The 17,376-nt window shown below is 41.5% G+C and overlaps 1 protein-coding gene across 1 annotated transcript in view; it reads right to left on the bottom strand.

Annotated features, from left to right (window-relative positions):
* The window catches only part of RIMBP2 (RIMS binding protein 2), a 509,773-nt gene that overhangs the window by 464,299 nt on the left and 28,098 nt on the right, over positions 1–17,376 (bottom strand). Inside the window, 2 exon segments of the mRNA XM_027844231.1 lie at positions 1,676–1,978; positions 16,790–16,933. Coding sequence (XP_027700032.1) covers positions 1,676–1,978; positions 16,790–16,933 — 447 coding nt within the window.

Here is a 17,376-nt window from a genome sequence, read left to right as displayed (position 1 = left end):
AGTTCAAATCCAGCCTTAAACACTTACTAGCTGTGTGCCTCTGGGCAAGTCACTTAACCCTGTTTGCCTCAGTTTTCTCATCTGTAAAATGAGCTGGAGAAGGAAATGGAAAACCACTCCAGTATCTTTGCCAAGAAAACCCCAAATGGAGTTGTACAGAGTTGGACACGACTGAACAAGAAACCTCATTTTCCTCTTCTGTGAAATGGAGAAATATGAAATATAGTAGCAGCCTTACAAGGTTACTATGATGCTCAAAGGAGATAATGTATATAAAACGCATCTGTCACGAGGCATTTTCTAGAGCTTTTAGCTGCTGCAAGTACTTCCTCCAAGGCCCCAATAATTATTATTTACTTTATATACGCATGCACACTCAAACTACCTGGTAGAAGTTTATATTTACTATGTATATAGAAAGAGGAAAAAGCCTGAGAGAGGCAAGATACAAAAAAAAAAAAAGAAAGAAAGAAAAAAGAAATTGCACCTACAAACACTATACTTATGTGTCTGTGTTGCATTTTGTTTTCTCCAAAAGAATCTAAGCCCCCTGAGGTCAGGGGGTGTTTCATTTTTGTCTTTGTATCCCTAGCAGGAGCTTATTAAATGCTTGATTGAGTTAGCTGAGCAAGCAGGATTCCTAGGATAGACTATTACATCTGCTCAACTCTATTCCTTTCATTGGTCAAGCAATTATTAAGCACCTACTGTTTTTGTTCAGTCATTTTAGTCATGTCTGACTATTCGTGAACACATTTGGGGTTTTCTTGGCGAAGATACTGGAGTGGTTTGCCATTTCCTTCACCAGCTCAGTTTTACAGATGAGGAAACTGAGGCAAACAGGGTGAAGTGACTTGTCCAGGGTCACACAGCTAGTAAGTGTCTGAGGCTGGATTTGAACTCAGGAAGATGAGTCTTCCTGACTCCACACCTGATGGCACCACCGAGTTGCCCAGTCACCTACTACCTAGGCTTAATCAATCCCTAAGTGTCTATTAATTGCCTACTATGTGCCAGGCACTGGAGATGCAGGCGCAAATAATGAAACAATCCCCATAGGATCCGAGGTCTGGAGGGCACCTTGGAGGTCAGCTAGTCTAAACCCATTATTTTATAGATGAGGAAAGTGAGGCCCAGAGATGTTAGGTGACTTTCCCCAAGGGCACACAGTTAATATGTGTCAGGGCCAGGATTCAAACTCACAACATAGCTGGAAGGGCCTCCAGAGGCCATCTAGTTCAACTCCCTCCCATTTTATAGATGAGAAAACTGAGGCCTCAAGAGGTAAGATGGCTTGTCCAAAGTCCCGTAGGTAGTAAGAATCAAGAGTAGATTGAATCCAAGTACTCTTTTGACTCCACCATATGCTGTCTCCCATGCGCTGATCACCCTTCTTCAAGGTGTGGACACCATCGAACCCTAGCTAGTGCAGGAAAAATCTGGCTCATTCTTTGGAATTCTTCCTCTTCTTGTGGTAGGAAGTAAGAGGCAGAGAGTCAGGGGACAGATCCCAGAGAATGAAGAAGCTGCTTCCAAGGAGGCATTTACAGTGTTTTCAGTGAGGAAGGTAGCTCTGAGTCATTAAATAAAAGAATTTCCTCCCCCACCACCCCAGAAAGAGCTGACCAGCCTCGGAAATGACTCCAGGGATGATCAAAGGGAGAAGCTGCCTCACCTCACAGGGCTCAGCCCACTCTCTTTGGGCCAGTTCCCTGAGTCCACGTCCTCCAGCTTCCAGACTCTCTGGCGGGCCCACGAAGCGAAGGGGATTGACCCGAAGACGTCCCAGCTGGCCCCTAAGCTCCTCGCTCTCCAACTGCAGCAGCTGGATCTCGGGGTCTTTGGTGGTGCTGGGCCCCTTGGGGGTGAGCTGGGGCTGGGGTGGTGCCCCTCTGCGGCCCAGGTGACCTTTCGGCATCGGGAGGCGTCCTGTCCTTTGTTCGGCAGAAGATGAAGATGAGGGAAATGAGCTGCCCTTCTGAAAGGAAATAGGAGAGACCCTGAATGTCATGCCATTTGAGCTTAGACCAGGAAACGACTTTATTGCAGACTCAAGGGAACATCTGGGGCGAATCAAGCTCTATCCTGTATTCCTGGAGCCTCCCCTCCTCCCAAAAGAGGCTATTTATACGGATAAGACTATGGACCTAATTCTAAAATCCTGATTCAGGCAAATCTCCCATGGGAAGAGAATTATGCACTGGACTCATAGTTCCTATTTTCCTACCCCAAACTGAACACTTACATATCTGTTTAATTATTAACATGCAGCAGATATATTTAAGATAAGACCATAGCATAAAATATATTTAAAACACAAGCGTTTCCATTATGCTACTAAATAAAGGATGAGGTGTATCAACTCTATCGCCTGGCTGCTCTCACAGCCACTTGTAGATAGGCAATCTCATCCTAAGAAAGAAAGGGAGCCAAAGACATGGGAGAATATGGCCCTAGGGCTCTGGGGGGGGAAAGAAAGATACACAAAAGAGTAAAGAACTGTTTGAAGTCAAGGGCTGTCTTCCGCAAAAAGCTTTCCCCGATGCCAGGACCGAAAGTGAACATGACCCCCTTAATGCTAGGTGCTAGATTTGTTATCAAAAGATCTGGGTTCAAATCCTGATTCTTCCATTTACTACTTGTAAGACCTCGAGTTCATTTCAGCCCTCTGGGTCTTGGTTTCGCCATCTGTAAAATGAGAGTGTTGGACCGGGTGGCCTTTGAAGTCCTTTCCAGCTCTTTCATCTTATAACCCACATGACTTTGGATAAATCATTTAATCTTTCTGGGCCTCAGTTTCCACTTCTGTGAAATTAGAGATTTGGACTAGATGATCTGCCTTGAAGGTCCTTTCTGGCTCTCAATCTATGCTCTGATTCTCCTCCTTTTCAGCCATGTTGTAATCTGCATTACAATTATTTGGGTTCAGAGGTTATCTCCCTGTCTTTGTACAGGGTGTCCCCAATGCCTGGAATGCCATTCTTCACTACTAATCTCTTAGAATTCCTAGTTTCCAACAAAGCTTAGCTTAATGCCATCTCCTACATAGATCCTTCTTCTTCTACACCCCCTTGTCCAGCTCTTAATGCCTACCCCTTGAAATTGAAGTCTTTATTTTGCATATATGTCATATCTATTTAATTTTGTGTCTGTGCTTTCTCTCTTGATAAAATGTAAGCTCTTTGAGGGCAGAGACTGTTTCCTTTTTGTCTTCATATCTCCAGCACTGAGTATAGTGCCTCAGCCAAAGTGGTGAATAACAAACTTGTTGATTATAAGGTCCTAAAGGGCAGGGACCATTTCCTATTTCATCTTTGCATCATCAATGGCAAAAATCAAGCAGAATATACTTAATAAATATTTGCCTGAATGAATCCAAGTGACTCATCTCACAGAGGACACGTGCTGTGTCAGAACTACAATAAAAGAGGAAGGGGTTTCTGATACATCTCCCAATACAGGAATAACAACAATAACTAACTTTTATATGGTTCTTTAAGGTTTTCCAAGAACTTTGCAACATTCTCTTTTGTTTCTCACAGCAACCATAGGAGGTAAATGCTATTTTAATCATCCCAATTTGACAGATGAGGATAAACAGGTTGGCAGATTATGTGACTTGCCCAAGGTCACATAAACTAATAAGTATATAAAGCAAGACTTGAATTTGGGTCTTCCTAATTCCAAAACTGTGGTGTTTTATATGATTCCACCTAAAGCAATCCTAACACAGAGATATCCAGTCTCTGCCTAAACACTCCTGATCACAGAGAGTTTACTCCAACTCAAGGAAGCCCATTCTGTTGTTAAAGAACTCTAACCAGGAAGAGCTCTTTCTTAATATTGAACCAAGGGGCAGCTAGGTGGCGCAGTGGATAGTGCACTGGCCCTGAAGTCAGGAGGACCTGAGTTCAAACCCGGCTTTAGACACAAAACACTTACTAGCTGTGTGACCCTGGGCAAGTCCCTTAATCCCAAATGCCTCAACAAAATAAATAAATGAATGAATGAATGATCGTCTTCTTCACCTCTACAAATTGTCTGTTTTGTATCTCACTCTAAAAGATTCAAGGTTGTTTCTTCTTATAAGATTTTTCAAGAAGCTATTTTCACTTCCAAGGGCCAATCTTGAAGACCAAGGATGATTTTCTCAATCTCGAGATTTCTCATAAAGTTGCATCCTCCTTCCTCAGTCCCATTCCAGGAGTACAAATGCTCTGGCAGACAAGTACTGCACTCAGGAACCCACCCGCTGATTGGAGCAGATGTAATCACCCAGAGAATGGATGAAGCTAATTCTTGCTACATATTCTGAGTACTTTAAATAGGCCTTGGAATCTCATGGACCTTCAATTACTTAATGACAGAATTATAGCCCCTAAGTGGCCCTTAGGAAGAAAGCCAGACAGATGAGAGGGTGGGCTACTCTAAGGGGCAATGGACCCTTTGCCCAAGCTCCTCCTTCAATATTTCAAGGTGCTTTCTGCTCAAACTATTACATGGTGTAGATGATGATGATGAAGAAGATGGTGATGATGAATATGAAATGATGATGAAGAAGAGGATGATGAAGATGAGATGATGAAGATAATGATGATTCACATTTATATAGCACTTTAGGAGAGAGTTTAAGCTTTTCTTCTCTTGTAGGTCCAATACATGATCTTGCATGGGTACTTGCTCAATAAATCCTCATTGAATTTATTAAGATGATGCCTGACTCAGTCAACCTTTCACAGAATTCAAACTCTCACTCTTAGAGTCATTCATCGTTATTAACTATGCCAGACAAGAGGCTTAGGACAAAGCTTTATGGGAGGCAGTATCGGGCATGCTGAGCATTGGAGATGGAGTCAAGGACCTGGGTTCAAATCCCAATTGTCCCACGCACTATGTTTGTTTGTTTGTTTTTTGGTTTTTTTTTTTTTGGTTGGGCAATGGGGGTTAAGTGACTTGCCCAGGGTCACACAGCTAGTAAGAGTTATGTGTCTGAGGCCGCATTTGAACTCAGGTCCTCCTGAATCCAGGGCCGTTGCTCTATCCACTGTGCCACCTAGCTGTCCCCTGTTCTACTCACTATGTATATGACCTTATGTTACTTATTTAATATCTCTGGGCTTCAGTTTCCTTCACTGAAAAATGAGGAGTTTGGGCTAATCAGCTTCTACAGGTCCCTTCAGTTCTAGGTCTATGAGCCTATGAGCTCTTCTTCCCCAATCCTATCCCTAAGGAGGACACCACCATGAACCCCTGAATAGAAACACCAAATGTTATCATCTTAATCTAGTGTGTCTCAGCTGGTTAATGCAGGATGCTCATAAGACCAGAGTCACAGGTTCAATCCCGGTATGTGCTGGTTAGATTTGCTCTGTTCTCCAAGGCTGACTCTGAATTCAATTCAATAACCAATGTGCCAATGCGAATCTTGAATTCTGGACTCAAGGCCCACCTGGTGACAGAGTCCAGATAACTATTACATTAACCTTGTCACTTGGGGATAATCAATTCAGAGAAGAAAAACTGGAAAGGAGGAAAAATCATCACTACTTTTTGACATCTGAAGGCTCGTCACAGGGCAGAGACATCAAGCTTTTATACCACTTGGCCCCAGCTGGCACAATTAAGACCAATGAATGAAAGACACAAGCAAGCAGATTTCTTCTTAATAGAAGGCAGCATGGAGATGTGATCTCATATAGTGGATAGAAAGCCAGTGTTGGAGTTAGGAAGACTGGGTCCTGTCTCTGATGCATCCTGGCTGTGGGGTCCTGAGCAAGTTATTTACCTTATCCTAGCAACTCTCTTAAGATTTTGCAGAACAAGTGTCAACCTCCATGGACAAAGGGAGTTTCCATTTATGAATGAAATCATTATATAAAAATTAGTAAAAAAAAAAAAGACAGAGATATATAGGAAAGAATACTGAATATGGCTTCAGAAGACTGGTGTGCTCTTGGCTGTTTCCCCATCTCTAAAATGAGGGGTTTCAACCAGATCAAAGGTTATCAACTTTTTCTGAGTCATGAATGCCTTTGGTGACTGGGTGAAGCCTACGGATGCCTTCTCAGGATGTTTCTAAATACATAAAATACATGGAGTTAAGAAGGAATTTGAAATACAGTTATCAAAAAAATTAATCAAGTTCATAGTTCCCAGTGGTGCCTCTGTCTGGAACAAAGGGACTGGAAATGTGATTTTATTGCTATAGCAAACTCCTTTTCCCAGTGTAGGCCAGCACCTTCTCTGTCACTTACAATCTTGGAGCTGGAGTTCTTAACCATTTTTGTGGTCATGAACCCTTTGGCAATCTGGTGTGAAGATGGACCCCTATGATAATGTGTTTAAATGCAAAAGCAAACAAAATGCATACAAGTATAAAGAAAACAAACATTTGGTAAAAATAAAGATGTAATTTTTCCTCATTCAAATTCACCCCCCGCCCCAAAATGAATCCCAAATGTCTAGGGCACTGAATGTTTAAATGACTTGCCCAGAGTAATACAACTAGTATATGTTTAAAGGCAATACTGGAACCTCCATCTTCCTGGCTTAGAGGTCAGGTCTCTATTCCCTATTCCACTCTGCCTCTTCTCCAGCCCCATACATTGCAGGAATCTTTCCCTCTACAGAAGGATTCCCTTTTGACTTCCCTGGGTCCCCACATTCCCTCAAACAGCCTAGTTATTTCCACCTTCCGCAGCCTAGAGAGGATGAGAACATTCCTCATGAGAATATTCTACCCTCTCTGTTTCCATTTCTCCTTCCTCCTCACTAACATCTCTACAGGCCCTCAGAGGATATTAGATACAGTGCACCGTTCTTTCCCCATCGGTCATTCCACCATTTCTTCAGACATTTCCTCCATTGACCTTTGTTTTGGACCCACCTATATTAGATTATCTGATTTTTAAAAGGTGCTTCTTTAAGCTTTCCTGTGCTTTGTAAAGCCCTGGGCGTACTTACAGCACCCTTGATAACTATAATTTGTTATTACCTAACACTGCAACATGGCATTTCTCCCACCAAAGATTTCTTGAGCCAAAGGGGAGCTCTCCAGTTTCAGAAAACATCCCAGTCACAGGCTACTGGAGACGTAGGCTGGATTGGCAGGGGTGGGAGGGGAGGGGGAACAGTCTACCTATTGCTAATAACTAGAAGACAACTTAAAACATACAGCCTATCAAGAACGTGGCTCTTTTAGTCAATGGTCTAGTGGATAGGGCCCTAATCTGAAAATCCAGAGAAATGGGCTCTTGTTCCAACTCTACCACTAGTTTTCCTTATGATCCCATCTGTCTCTGGGTGCCAGTTCCCTTTATTTGTAAAATAAGGGATCTAAATTTGATGGTTTCTTGAGTACCTTACAGCCTGGACATTCTATGAGAACAGGGGCCACTATTCCATCCATAAGGATCCCTAAGGGCCACAGTGACAGTTTTAAAATGTGATGTCCTCTATGTTTTGTGGTATTTTTATCTATTTTGTTAAATTATTTCCTAATTACATTTTTATCTGGTTCAGGCTACACTCAGGAATGGCTGCATGTTTGACCCCTCTGATACCGCAGATGATCACTGGTCCTATAATCAGGAAGACCTGGGTTTATATACCATCTCAGATACTAACTGTGTGACCCCAAGAAAGTCACTCAATGTCTCAGCCTCAGTTTACTCATCTGTAAAATGATGTTAGTAATTTCCCATTTTACCTACCTCACAGGAGTTTTGGGAGTCAGTTAACAAGCATTTATTAAGAGTTAGTTATGTGCCAAGCACTGTGCTAAGTTAGCCTTGGGGAGTACAAAGAAAGGCAGAAATTGTCCCTGATCTCAAGAAACTTAAGATGTAATGGGGAGACAACATGTTAACAACAATGTAGATACAAGGTATAGACAATGTAAATCTTTTTTTTTTTTTTTTTTTTTGGCTAGGCAATGGGTTAAAGTGACTTGCCCAGGGTCACACAGCTAGTAAGTGTTTTGTGTCTAAGGCCGGGTTTGAACTCAGGTCCTCCTGCATCCAGGGCTGGTGCTCTATCCACTGTGCCACCTAGCTGCCCCTCTAGACAATGTAAATCTCAGAGGGAAGATGCTAACTTTAGCCACTGGTAAAAGCTTCTTGAAGAAGGTAAAATTTAAGCTGAGTCTTGCAGGAAGTTAGGCTAGCCCAAGGGAATAAGGACTTACCCAGAGTCCTCAGAACATAAGAGACAAAACTTGGATTTGAATCCAGATCCCCTAATTCCAAAACCAGTGCTCTTTACGTTGCATTCGGACCCCGGGTTGGAAAGAACCTTGGTCATCTTGTTCAACTGGCTCATTTTACACATGAGGAAATTGAGCCAAATCACCCAATAAAAAAAGCCAATAAACAGCAAAGCTATGACTTGAATCCAAGTCTGGGTAACTCCAAATCCAGTGCTCCACACCTTAGCTCGCTTTACTCTTCTGTGTCTCAGTTTCCTCATCTTAAAATAATGACAACACCCCTCCTACTTACCCTACAGGGTCAAAGAGAGGATAAAAACTTTATGAAGAGCCTATAGCACTATGCAAATGTGAAACTTTGCTATTATAATATACCTGTCATGGCACCTGTATTATTCCCCCCTATGCTTAGTGGTACAATCTTAGTGGTACAAACACTTTGCACTGCCACCTCTCAGATAGGTGTCTGTGATAGGTACCGCGAAGACAAATAAAAAGAATGAAGCAATCCATACTGTCAAAAGGCTTATATTCAAACGGAGATGATATGTACGTATGTCATACATATGTAGAATAAATTCAAATAAATGCAAGGTAATTAAATACAAGGTAGAGAGGGAGATCAGACATAGCAGATAGGTAGATATGGGCAATTAGGTGGCACAGTGGATAGAGCCCTTGGCCTGGAGTCAGACTCATCTTCCTGAGTTCAAATCTGGCCTCTGACACTAAGTAGCAGTGTGACCCTGGGCAAGTTACTTTAACCCTGTTCGCCTCAGTTTCCTCAGATGTAAAATAAGCTGGAGAAGGAAATGGAAAAACCATTCCAGCATCTTTTCCCAGAAAACCCCAAATGGGGTCCAAGAGTTGGAAACAACTGAAAAATGAGAGCACTAGCAGTTGTGGGGTGGGAAAGGCTTTGAATACATGGTAGTGATCAAAGTAAGAAAAGGATTCTATAAAATGGACTTGAGGAGGGAGTATAATGCAATACAGGCACGGGGAATGGCCAGTGCATAGGTGTCATGGACAAGTCACTTAACCCTGTTTGCCTCAGTTTCCTCACCTGTCAAATGAGCTAGAGAAGGAAATGGCAAACCACTCCAATATCCTTGCCAAGCAAACCCTAAATTGAGTCACAAAGAATCAGACACAGCTGAAATGAGTGAACAACAAGAAAAAAGTGTCATGCATGAAAAACAGAGGAGGTCAGTTTGGTTGGATCACAGAGTTTTTAATAAGGGTAGTAATATATAATGAGACTGTCACGTTGAGAGCATTCATAGAAGATAATTGTATTACCTTTAGTACTTCTTCAGGCTGTGCTTCTAGACAGCTTAAAGTATTTAAATGGAACCTGAATGTGTTCTTTGTCACCTCCCACTTTTGGAATCTTTAATTTCCTTCATGTACCACCTCCTACAGAAAGCCAATCCAAATTCCCCTTCTTGTCACTACTTTCTAACTTCTCAAATTTTCTTTTACTTACTTATCTGTATACATGTTGTGTCCACCCAGTAGAATTTGAGCTTCTTGAGGGCAGGAACTATTTTTGTTTTTGTCCTGGTATCTCCAGTGCCTGACTCATAAAAGCCTCTTTATAAATGGTTATTTAATTGAATGAGGGCTGTGATCTCTATCAGTCAGGGAGTCAGCAAGCTTTTATTAAGCATTTCACTGTGTTACTTGCTGGGCATACCCAAAAAAAAGACTTAAAAAAAAAACAACCATCCCACTATCCTTACCCTCAAGGAACTCATATTCACATTCTAATAAGGAAGACAACATGTAAAAAAAATCATACATACAAGAGAAGGCACTAGCAGAGGGGAGGGGCAAAGGGATACTGGGAGGAATGTAGGGGGTAAGGAAAGAAAGGAAAGGCTAAGAAATGCATCCTACAGAAAGTAATCTTAGTGATGTAGGTATTCCTTTTTGTGGGTGCCAATCATATCCCACTTATGCTTTCTCATTCATGAAACCCTGGAAAGGAGATGTCCTGAACAAATTGAAATGGATTCTCAGTGCCTACCATAGGGCTTGGCACATAGTAGGTGCTTAAGAAATGCTTGCTAACGACCAAACAACCAAAAGTCAATGTTGCAAAATTACAAAGTGTAAGAGTGACCCCAAAGAAGAGAAATGAGAAGACATCCACAAACTAATCCTTTGCAGAGGTGGGAGGTCCACAGGCATGATATGTTGCATATATTTTCAGATTTTTTTCACTATATTGATTAGTTCTGTTGATTTTCCCCTTCTCTTTTTCTTTTTTCTTTAAAAATAGTTTGTATTTGTATACAGATTGTATGCAAATATAAAATTATTTGTATTTCTTTAAAATAGTATTCCTTTATTATATGTATTTTTTAAAATATTATTTGACCTATATGTGACAAGTAAGGATTCAGTATGTATCTGTGAAAAGGGGTAATATTGGGGGATCATATAAAGATTATACAAAGTTCATTGACTTAGAGCTAGAAGGGAACTCAGTGGGCCATGTAGCCCCACACCTTCATTTTTAAAAAGAATGAGTTGAAGACCAAGAGAGATTAAGTGATTTGTCCCAAGTCACACAGGGCATGGGTTACATCTTGGCATTAGACCCTGATCCTCTTACTTCCAAACAAGTGTACTTAGCACAATACCTGGCACATAGCTTTAATAAAAGTTGACTGATTACCTACTCTGCTTCACACCACAATAAAAGTTATTATTGGGAAGGTAGTCAGTCAATTATCATATCTTAATAGACTACATGCCAGGCAGTTGGGTAACCACTTCAAATTCCGAAGAAAGGTAAAAAGACAATCTCTGCTCTCAAGGAGCTCACATGGGAATAATAAATAATGACAGAGGTGGGGAAACCCAAATACAATGAAATGTATGGAAAAGAAAAAATGAAATGAAATAATGAAGTCACTAATCCTTATTAATTTTTAACAGGCCACTAGCTACTTGATAGGAAGGGGTCTTATGCTGGAGGAGACACTGAATCTAAAACGCAATCAGAAGCCAAGAAAAACATCTCTGAAATTATCCTAAAAAGGTTACGGAACAATGAAATGTGAGTTGTTCAAATTCAATTTATATGTTACTTTTTAAACATGGGATGGACCAGCTGAAAGCAAAGGGAGGTTCCTCTATAGTTGGTAAAGACCTCTCCACTCAAGTAACTGGGAGACACTGACCTCTAGTGTTCTATCTAGGACTCTGCAGCCCCACTGTCCACCCCTCCACCTAGAGAAGATTAAATCTTAGCTAGCCTTGTTATCTCAAACTCTATATGTCCAAAAACAGAACTCATTTTCTTCACAACACCCCAAACTCTCTTCTCTTCCAGACTTGTTGTTATTGAGGGCACCATTATCCTTCCAAGATGGCCAGAGGAAGGGCAGCTAGGTGGTGTAGTGGATAGAGCACCAGCCCCAGAGTCAGGAGGATCTGAGTTCAAATCTAGCCTCAGATACTTGACACTTATGTGATTCTGGGCAAGTCATTTAACCCTGATTGCCTCGCCAAAAAAAAAAAAATGGCTGGAGGAGCAAGTGAGATAATATAGGTAAAGCTCTATGAAAACCATAAAGTGCTATGGTAGTTATCAGTCGCAGCATTATTATTGTGTGTTGTTATTGGTGGTGGTGATGGTTATCCTATTCCAGGTACACAATAGCAGTGTCATCCTTGATGCCTCTCCCTCATACCACATAACCAATCACTGACCAAATTTTGTCATTTCTGTCTCTGCATCTCTCAGGTATGTTCTCTTCCCTCACACAGGTGCCATACTCATTCAGGTCATCTTCTCTTGCCCAGACTAGTGGTTCTCAAACTTTTTAGTCTCAGAACCTCTTTACACCCTTAAAATTATTAAAGATCCCTGAACAGCTTTTGTTTAGGTGAATCATATTTACTGTATTAAGAACTAAAATATCTTAGTATTGTTATAAAAATAGTTTTTACCTCATTGATCCCCTGAGAGGGTCTTAGAGATTCCTGGGGTCTTTAGACAATATTTTGAGAATCCCTTCCCTACCAGGAGTTGGAGGTTGGGGCCGCTAAATGGTGAATAGATAGAACACCAGGCCTGGAGTCAGGAAGACCTGACTTCAAATCCAACCTCAGTTCCTAGCTGTGTCACCCTGGGCAAGTCATTTAACCCTGTTTTGTCTCAGTTTCCTCATCTGGAAAATGAGCTAGAGAAGAAAATGGCAAACCACTCCATTGTCTTTGCCAAGAAAACACCAAATGGGGTTAGGAAGAGTTGGACACAACTGAAATGACTTGAACAACAAAAGCCAGGGGTTGACAAACTACAGTCCATGGTCTGGTTTTGTCTGACCAGAGAACTCAGGTACAAAAACATTCAGTGGGCCAATCTAGCCTGCAGACCACGGTGTGCCAACTCCTGACCTAGACTATTACAAAAGTTTCCCTTTTGGTTTCCTTACCATATGGCTTTTCTCCACTCCAATCCTTCCTCCACTCAGCCACCAATGGCTGAAACTAAACCTAACCATGTCACCCCTCCTACTTAAAATTCCAATAACTGCCCATTACAGGGAGGGTTAACTATCTATTCCTCGGTTTGTCATTTTGAGCTCTTCATAACCTGTCTCCTTCTTCCTCTCCATTTTTCTTACACATTACTTCCTTCCATGTACTTTACAATTCAGCCATATTTGCCTACTTGCTATTCCTTACACAAATGGGACCGTCTCCTATTTGTGGGCTGTCCACCATATCTAGAATGCTTTCCATCCTCAACTCAGCCTCTTAGAATCCCTGGGTTCCTTCACACCCCACCTTCTACAGGAGACCTTACTTTCTTAAACTCCTCCTTTTCCCAAGTTGTCCCCTCTAAGGCTCCCTTCCATCTACTCTGTATAATTATCTATGTAAATGTTGTCTCCTTCTTTAAAATGGAAGCTCCCTGAGGGGAGAAAATATTTTTGCTTTTTCTTTTGATCATCAGAGCTCAGCATAGTATCTGGCACATTTATCGTTGTTCAATCATTTCAGTCTCTTCGTGACCCTAGTTGGGGTTTTCTTCACAAAGATACTGCAGTGGTTTGCCATTTCCTTCTCTTGCTTATTTTATAGTTGAGAAACTGAGGCAAAGAGGGTTAAATGACTTGCCCCGGATCACCCAGCTAGTAAGTGTCTGAAGCCAGATTTGAACTGATGAGAATGAATCTTCCTGATTTCAAGCTCAGTGCTCTATGTACTATGGCTCCACCTAGCGGCTAACCTGGCACATAGTAAGCACTTACTAAATATTTGTTGATCATTGATTGATTCCAGAAGAATAGAACTTTAGCTCCTCAAAGACATCAATTAAATCAACAGAGGGAAGGTTGTTCTTGATAGCAGAGCCCAAGTTTGAAAATAATTCTCCCAGAGGCCAATACATTTAGGTACTGATTCCAATAGACCTTGACACTGACCTCTAACGACCCATTTACTCCTGCTCTGAAGCAAATGCAATTTTCCATCCTTGAAACAGTTCATTTTTGTCATGAATGAACAGTCAAGAGAATTGGATCAGCTTAAAATGGCCCATGAATATTGAAGAAATGAGCTGCCACTAAGCAGTTGGATACTAAGTAAATGGAGGGAAGTCTCCACTCTCTTCTTGTCTCTTCCCAGACCCCAGCAAACCCAGTGATTGCCTGACAGTTAAACTCTTATTGGTCTCTTTATGTGAGTTTTTATAGCTTACATAAACTACATTTGGTCGAAGACCCTAGAGCAGAGGTGGAGAATCTGCCATACGTGGCCTCAAGGACATTGGTTCTCCACTTCTGACCTAGACAATGGAGAGCCCATATCACTCAACCCCAGGATGGCTGAAGGTAGCCGCTATTGACCTTTCTCCTTGCTCAGAGACCCAGACAATCAATGATCAAGAGAGTGGATCAGCCAGGAAATGAATATTTTTTATATGTCTATCTCAAAGTAGGACCGCAGAAATCAAAGAATAGACCCTCCTCCCCTAGTCAGAGGAAAGTACACCAAATCTAAGGACGTTTGCTAGTGTAATGTATTGTCTTTGCACATAGTAGATTTAATCAGATCTATTATATAGCTCTAATAGATGTTTGTTAAATTGAATTGAGCAGTAAGGACATACTACCCCCTATCCATGAACACAAGGAGCTCTCCCACGGCCCTGATTTGGGATGGTACAGGACAAACCTAAATGATTTGAGAGATTTTGTTGCCTAAAGACCCTACCCCCTGACCGCACCCTACATACACACACACACACACACACACACACACACACACACACACACACCCTTTCTTCAGCAACATGAATTCAACAAGAATTCACTAAGTGAAAGAAGAGGGAGTCAAGACACTGAGTATAGATGGCTTTTTCAAGTTTGAGAAAGGGAGAAGAGATATTAGCCTGATAACTAGTAGTAAGGGTAGGATCTAGTAATGGTTTTATAAGAATGAGGGAGACTAGGGGCAGCTATGTGGTACAGTGAATAGAGCACCAGCCCTGGAGTCAGGAGGACCTGTGTTTAAATCTGACCTTGGACATTTATTAGTGTGACCCTGGACAAATCATTTAACCTCTGTTCGCTTAAGTTTCCTCATCTGTAAAATGGAAATGACAACAGCACCTTGTATTGTTGTAAGGTTTGAAGAAATAATCATTGTAAAGTACTTAGCATAGTGTCTGGCACATAGTTAAGTGTTTAATTATCTATTTACCTAGAACAGGGCTTAGAGAAAGGCAGCTCGAAAGACCCAGGTTCAAATCCTGACTGCCATTTACTTCCCACATAACCTTGGATAAGTTATTTCTTCTTTCATTGACCTCAGTTTTTGCCAAATGACTTGCCTGGACTCTATACCCTCTAAAGTCTCCACCAGCTTTAAATTGTATGAAATGCTCATTTGACTGATAGGAAAAATGATCCTCAGAGAAGTTAAGCATTCTGTTCAAAGTTACCTACCTTATGCTAAACATCTGAGAGGGCAGCTAGGTGGCGCCATGGTGCACACAGTGCTGGGCTTAGAATCAGGAAGACTATCTTCCTAAGTTCAAATGTGGCCTCAGACACTAGCTGTGTGACCTTGAGCAAGTCACTTGACCCTGTTTGACTCAATTTCTCATCTGTAAAATAAGCTGGAGAAGGAATTTTTTTATATTTTTATTTTGTTTTATTTTGTATTTTTGCCAAGAAAATCCCCAAAAATGGGGTTACAAAGAGTCTGAAAGGACTGAACAACAACAAACATCTGAGAAAAGCCAGAGACCAAAAAACAAAAAATGAATTTTAAGTTTTGATAAAATAAGTAACTTTTGGAAATAAGGCTCTGTTGTGGCCTTTGTTGTGGTATCTGGGATCAACTTGATCTCAGAAGTACAAGGAGTTGCTTCTGTCTTTGCTCTGCCAAGAAGGATGATTTTTGGACTGGAAAGAACTAAACAAAAATGGCCCAAAAGTAGGTGACACACAAGATAAATAGAGAGATAGTGAGAGAGTTCCTGGCTGCCCTTGGTGAATTTAAGTCTTTTATTGTTGTTCAGTTGTGTCCAACTCTTGTTCACCCCATTTGGGGTTTCCTTAGCAAAGATACTGAAGTGGTTTGCCCTTTCCTTCTCCAGCTCATTTTACAGATGAGCAAACAGAGTCAAGTGATTTGCCCTGGGTCATACAACTAGTAAGTGTCTGAGGATGGATTTGAACTCATGAAGATGTATCTTCCTGATTCCCAGCCCAGTGCTCTATCCTTTGTTCCACTGCCATCTGTTTCAAATGAACTGCATCATAAGTTACTGAAAGAACCATGGCATGTAATTATGGATTCACTATGAATGAACAGTTGGAGCTATTCAAAAGTGAAATGAGCCTCTCTGGGAGATAGTAGGTTTCCATTCATCAGAGGCTGTTCAAGGAAAGGGTAGATGACCCCTTATTACTATATCATAGTAAGGATTCTTTTGTCAGTTTATAAGTGAGACTAAGATGTCAGCTAGGTGGTGAAGCAGATAGAGTGCCAGGCCTGAAGTAAGGAAGATTCATCTTCATGAGTTCGAATCTGGTCTTAGACACTTTCTAGCTGTGTGACTTTGGGCAAGTCTGTTTAAGCGTGTTTGCCTCCGTTTCCTGATCTGTCAAATGAGCTAGAGAAGGAAATGACAAACCACTCCATTATCTCTGACAAGAAAACCCCAAATGGACACAACTGGAAAACAACAACAACGATAAAAGATGTCTGATACTTGGGTCCCTTGCAACTCTGAAATTCCATCATTCTGTGATTCTGTGACATTCTCTAACTACCACCATCACCCCCAGCCCTCCCTCACTAAATCCAATTCTCCTGTGAGTCATGGCATCACCTTCCTGACGCCATGGTCCTCTTTGAGAAAGAAGGACAAACAACAACCATCATTCCCACAGATAGACTGTAAGTCTGTTGAGGGAAAGGACAATTTTTTTGTCTTCATATACCTAGCACCTAATATAGTGACTGGCACACGGATCACAAAGACTTGTTGAATTCAACTGTTTAATATAGACCTTGGGACACACACGGGTTTGCTGCCGTTCATACCTTGCTCTTCCCAACAGACCCAGGGACCATGCTGACCGGGTGGATGGCCTGGCCTCTTCCTCTGCTGCCACCTCCTCCTCTCTGAAGGAGATGTCTCCCCACAGTATTTCTTGTCACCAGCTGGTCACAGTTGGCTGTTTTTGCCTGCAAAATATATTGTGGAGAGTGAAGCTTCTGAACTCGAGGGCTCAGGATGGGTGCTATAGGGCATGCAAGGAAGAATTCTAACAATTTCTCAATCAGCTCATCATTTTGCATGGTATAGCAATTAGAGGCAATGTGGGCTACTAGAAAGAGCTGGTTAAAAAAAGATACTTCTCACACATATCAGCTTCATGATCTCGGGCAAGCTCCTTAACCTTTCAATGCTCTGAGCAACTCCAACACTATTAACTGTTGAAAAGTGAATGACCTGTGTTGGTTGAGGGAGTTTCCTTACCTGGGAAACGAAATCATCAGTTCAGTTCATATCCAGTGGCTAGAGCAATGGACAAATAGAACTGGGTTCAAACTCTATCTCTGGTATTTACTGGCTGTGTAATCCTAAACAAGTCACTATTTTTCCTCAGTTTTCTCCCCTGTAAAAT

This window comes from Vombatus ursinus, unplaced genomic scaffold (assembly GCF_900497805.2).
Source record: "Vombatus ursinus unplaced genomic scaffold, bare-nosed wombat genome assembly UNPS02014935.1, whole genome shotgun sequence".
NCBI classification, from domain to species: domain Eukaryota; kingdom Metazoa; phylum Chordata; class Mammalia; order Diprotodontia; family Vombatidae; genus Vombatus; species Vombatus ursinus.
Note: the sequence above shows the minus strand (reverse complement) of the source record. Positions and strands in the feature narration are given on the sequence as shown.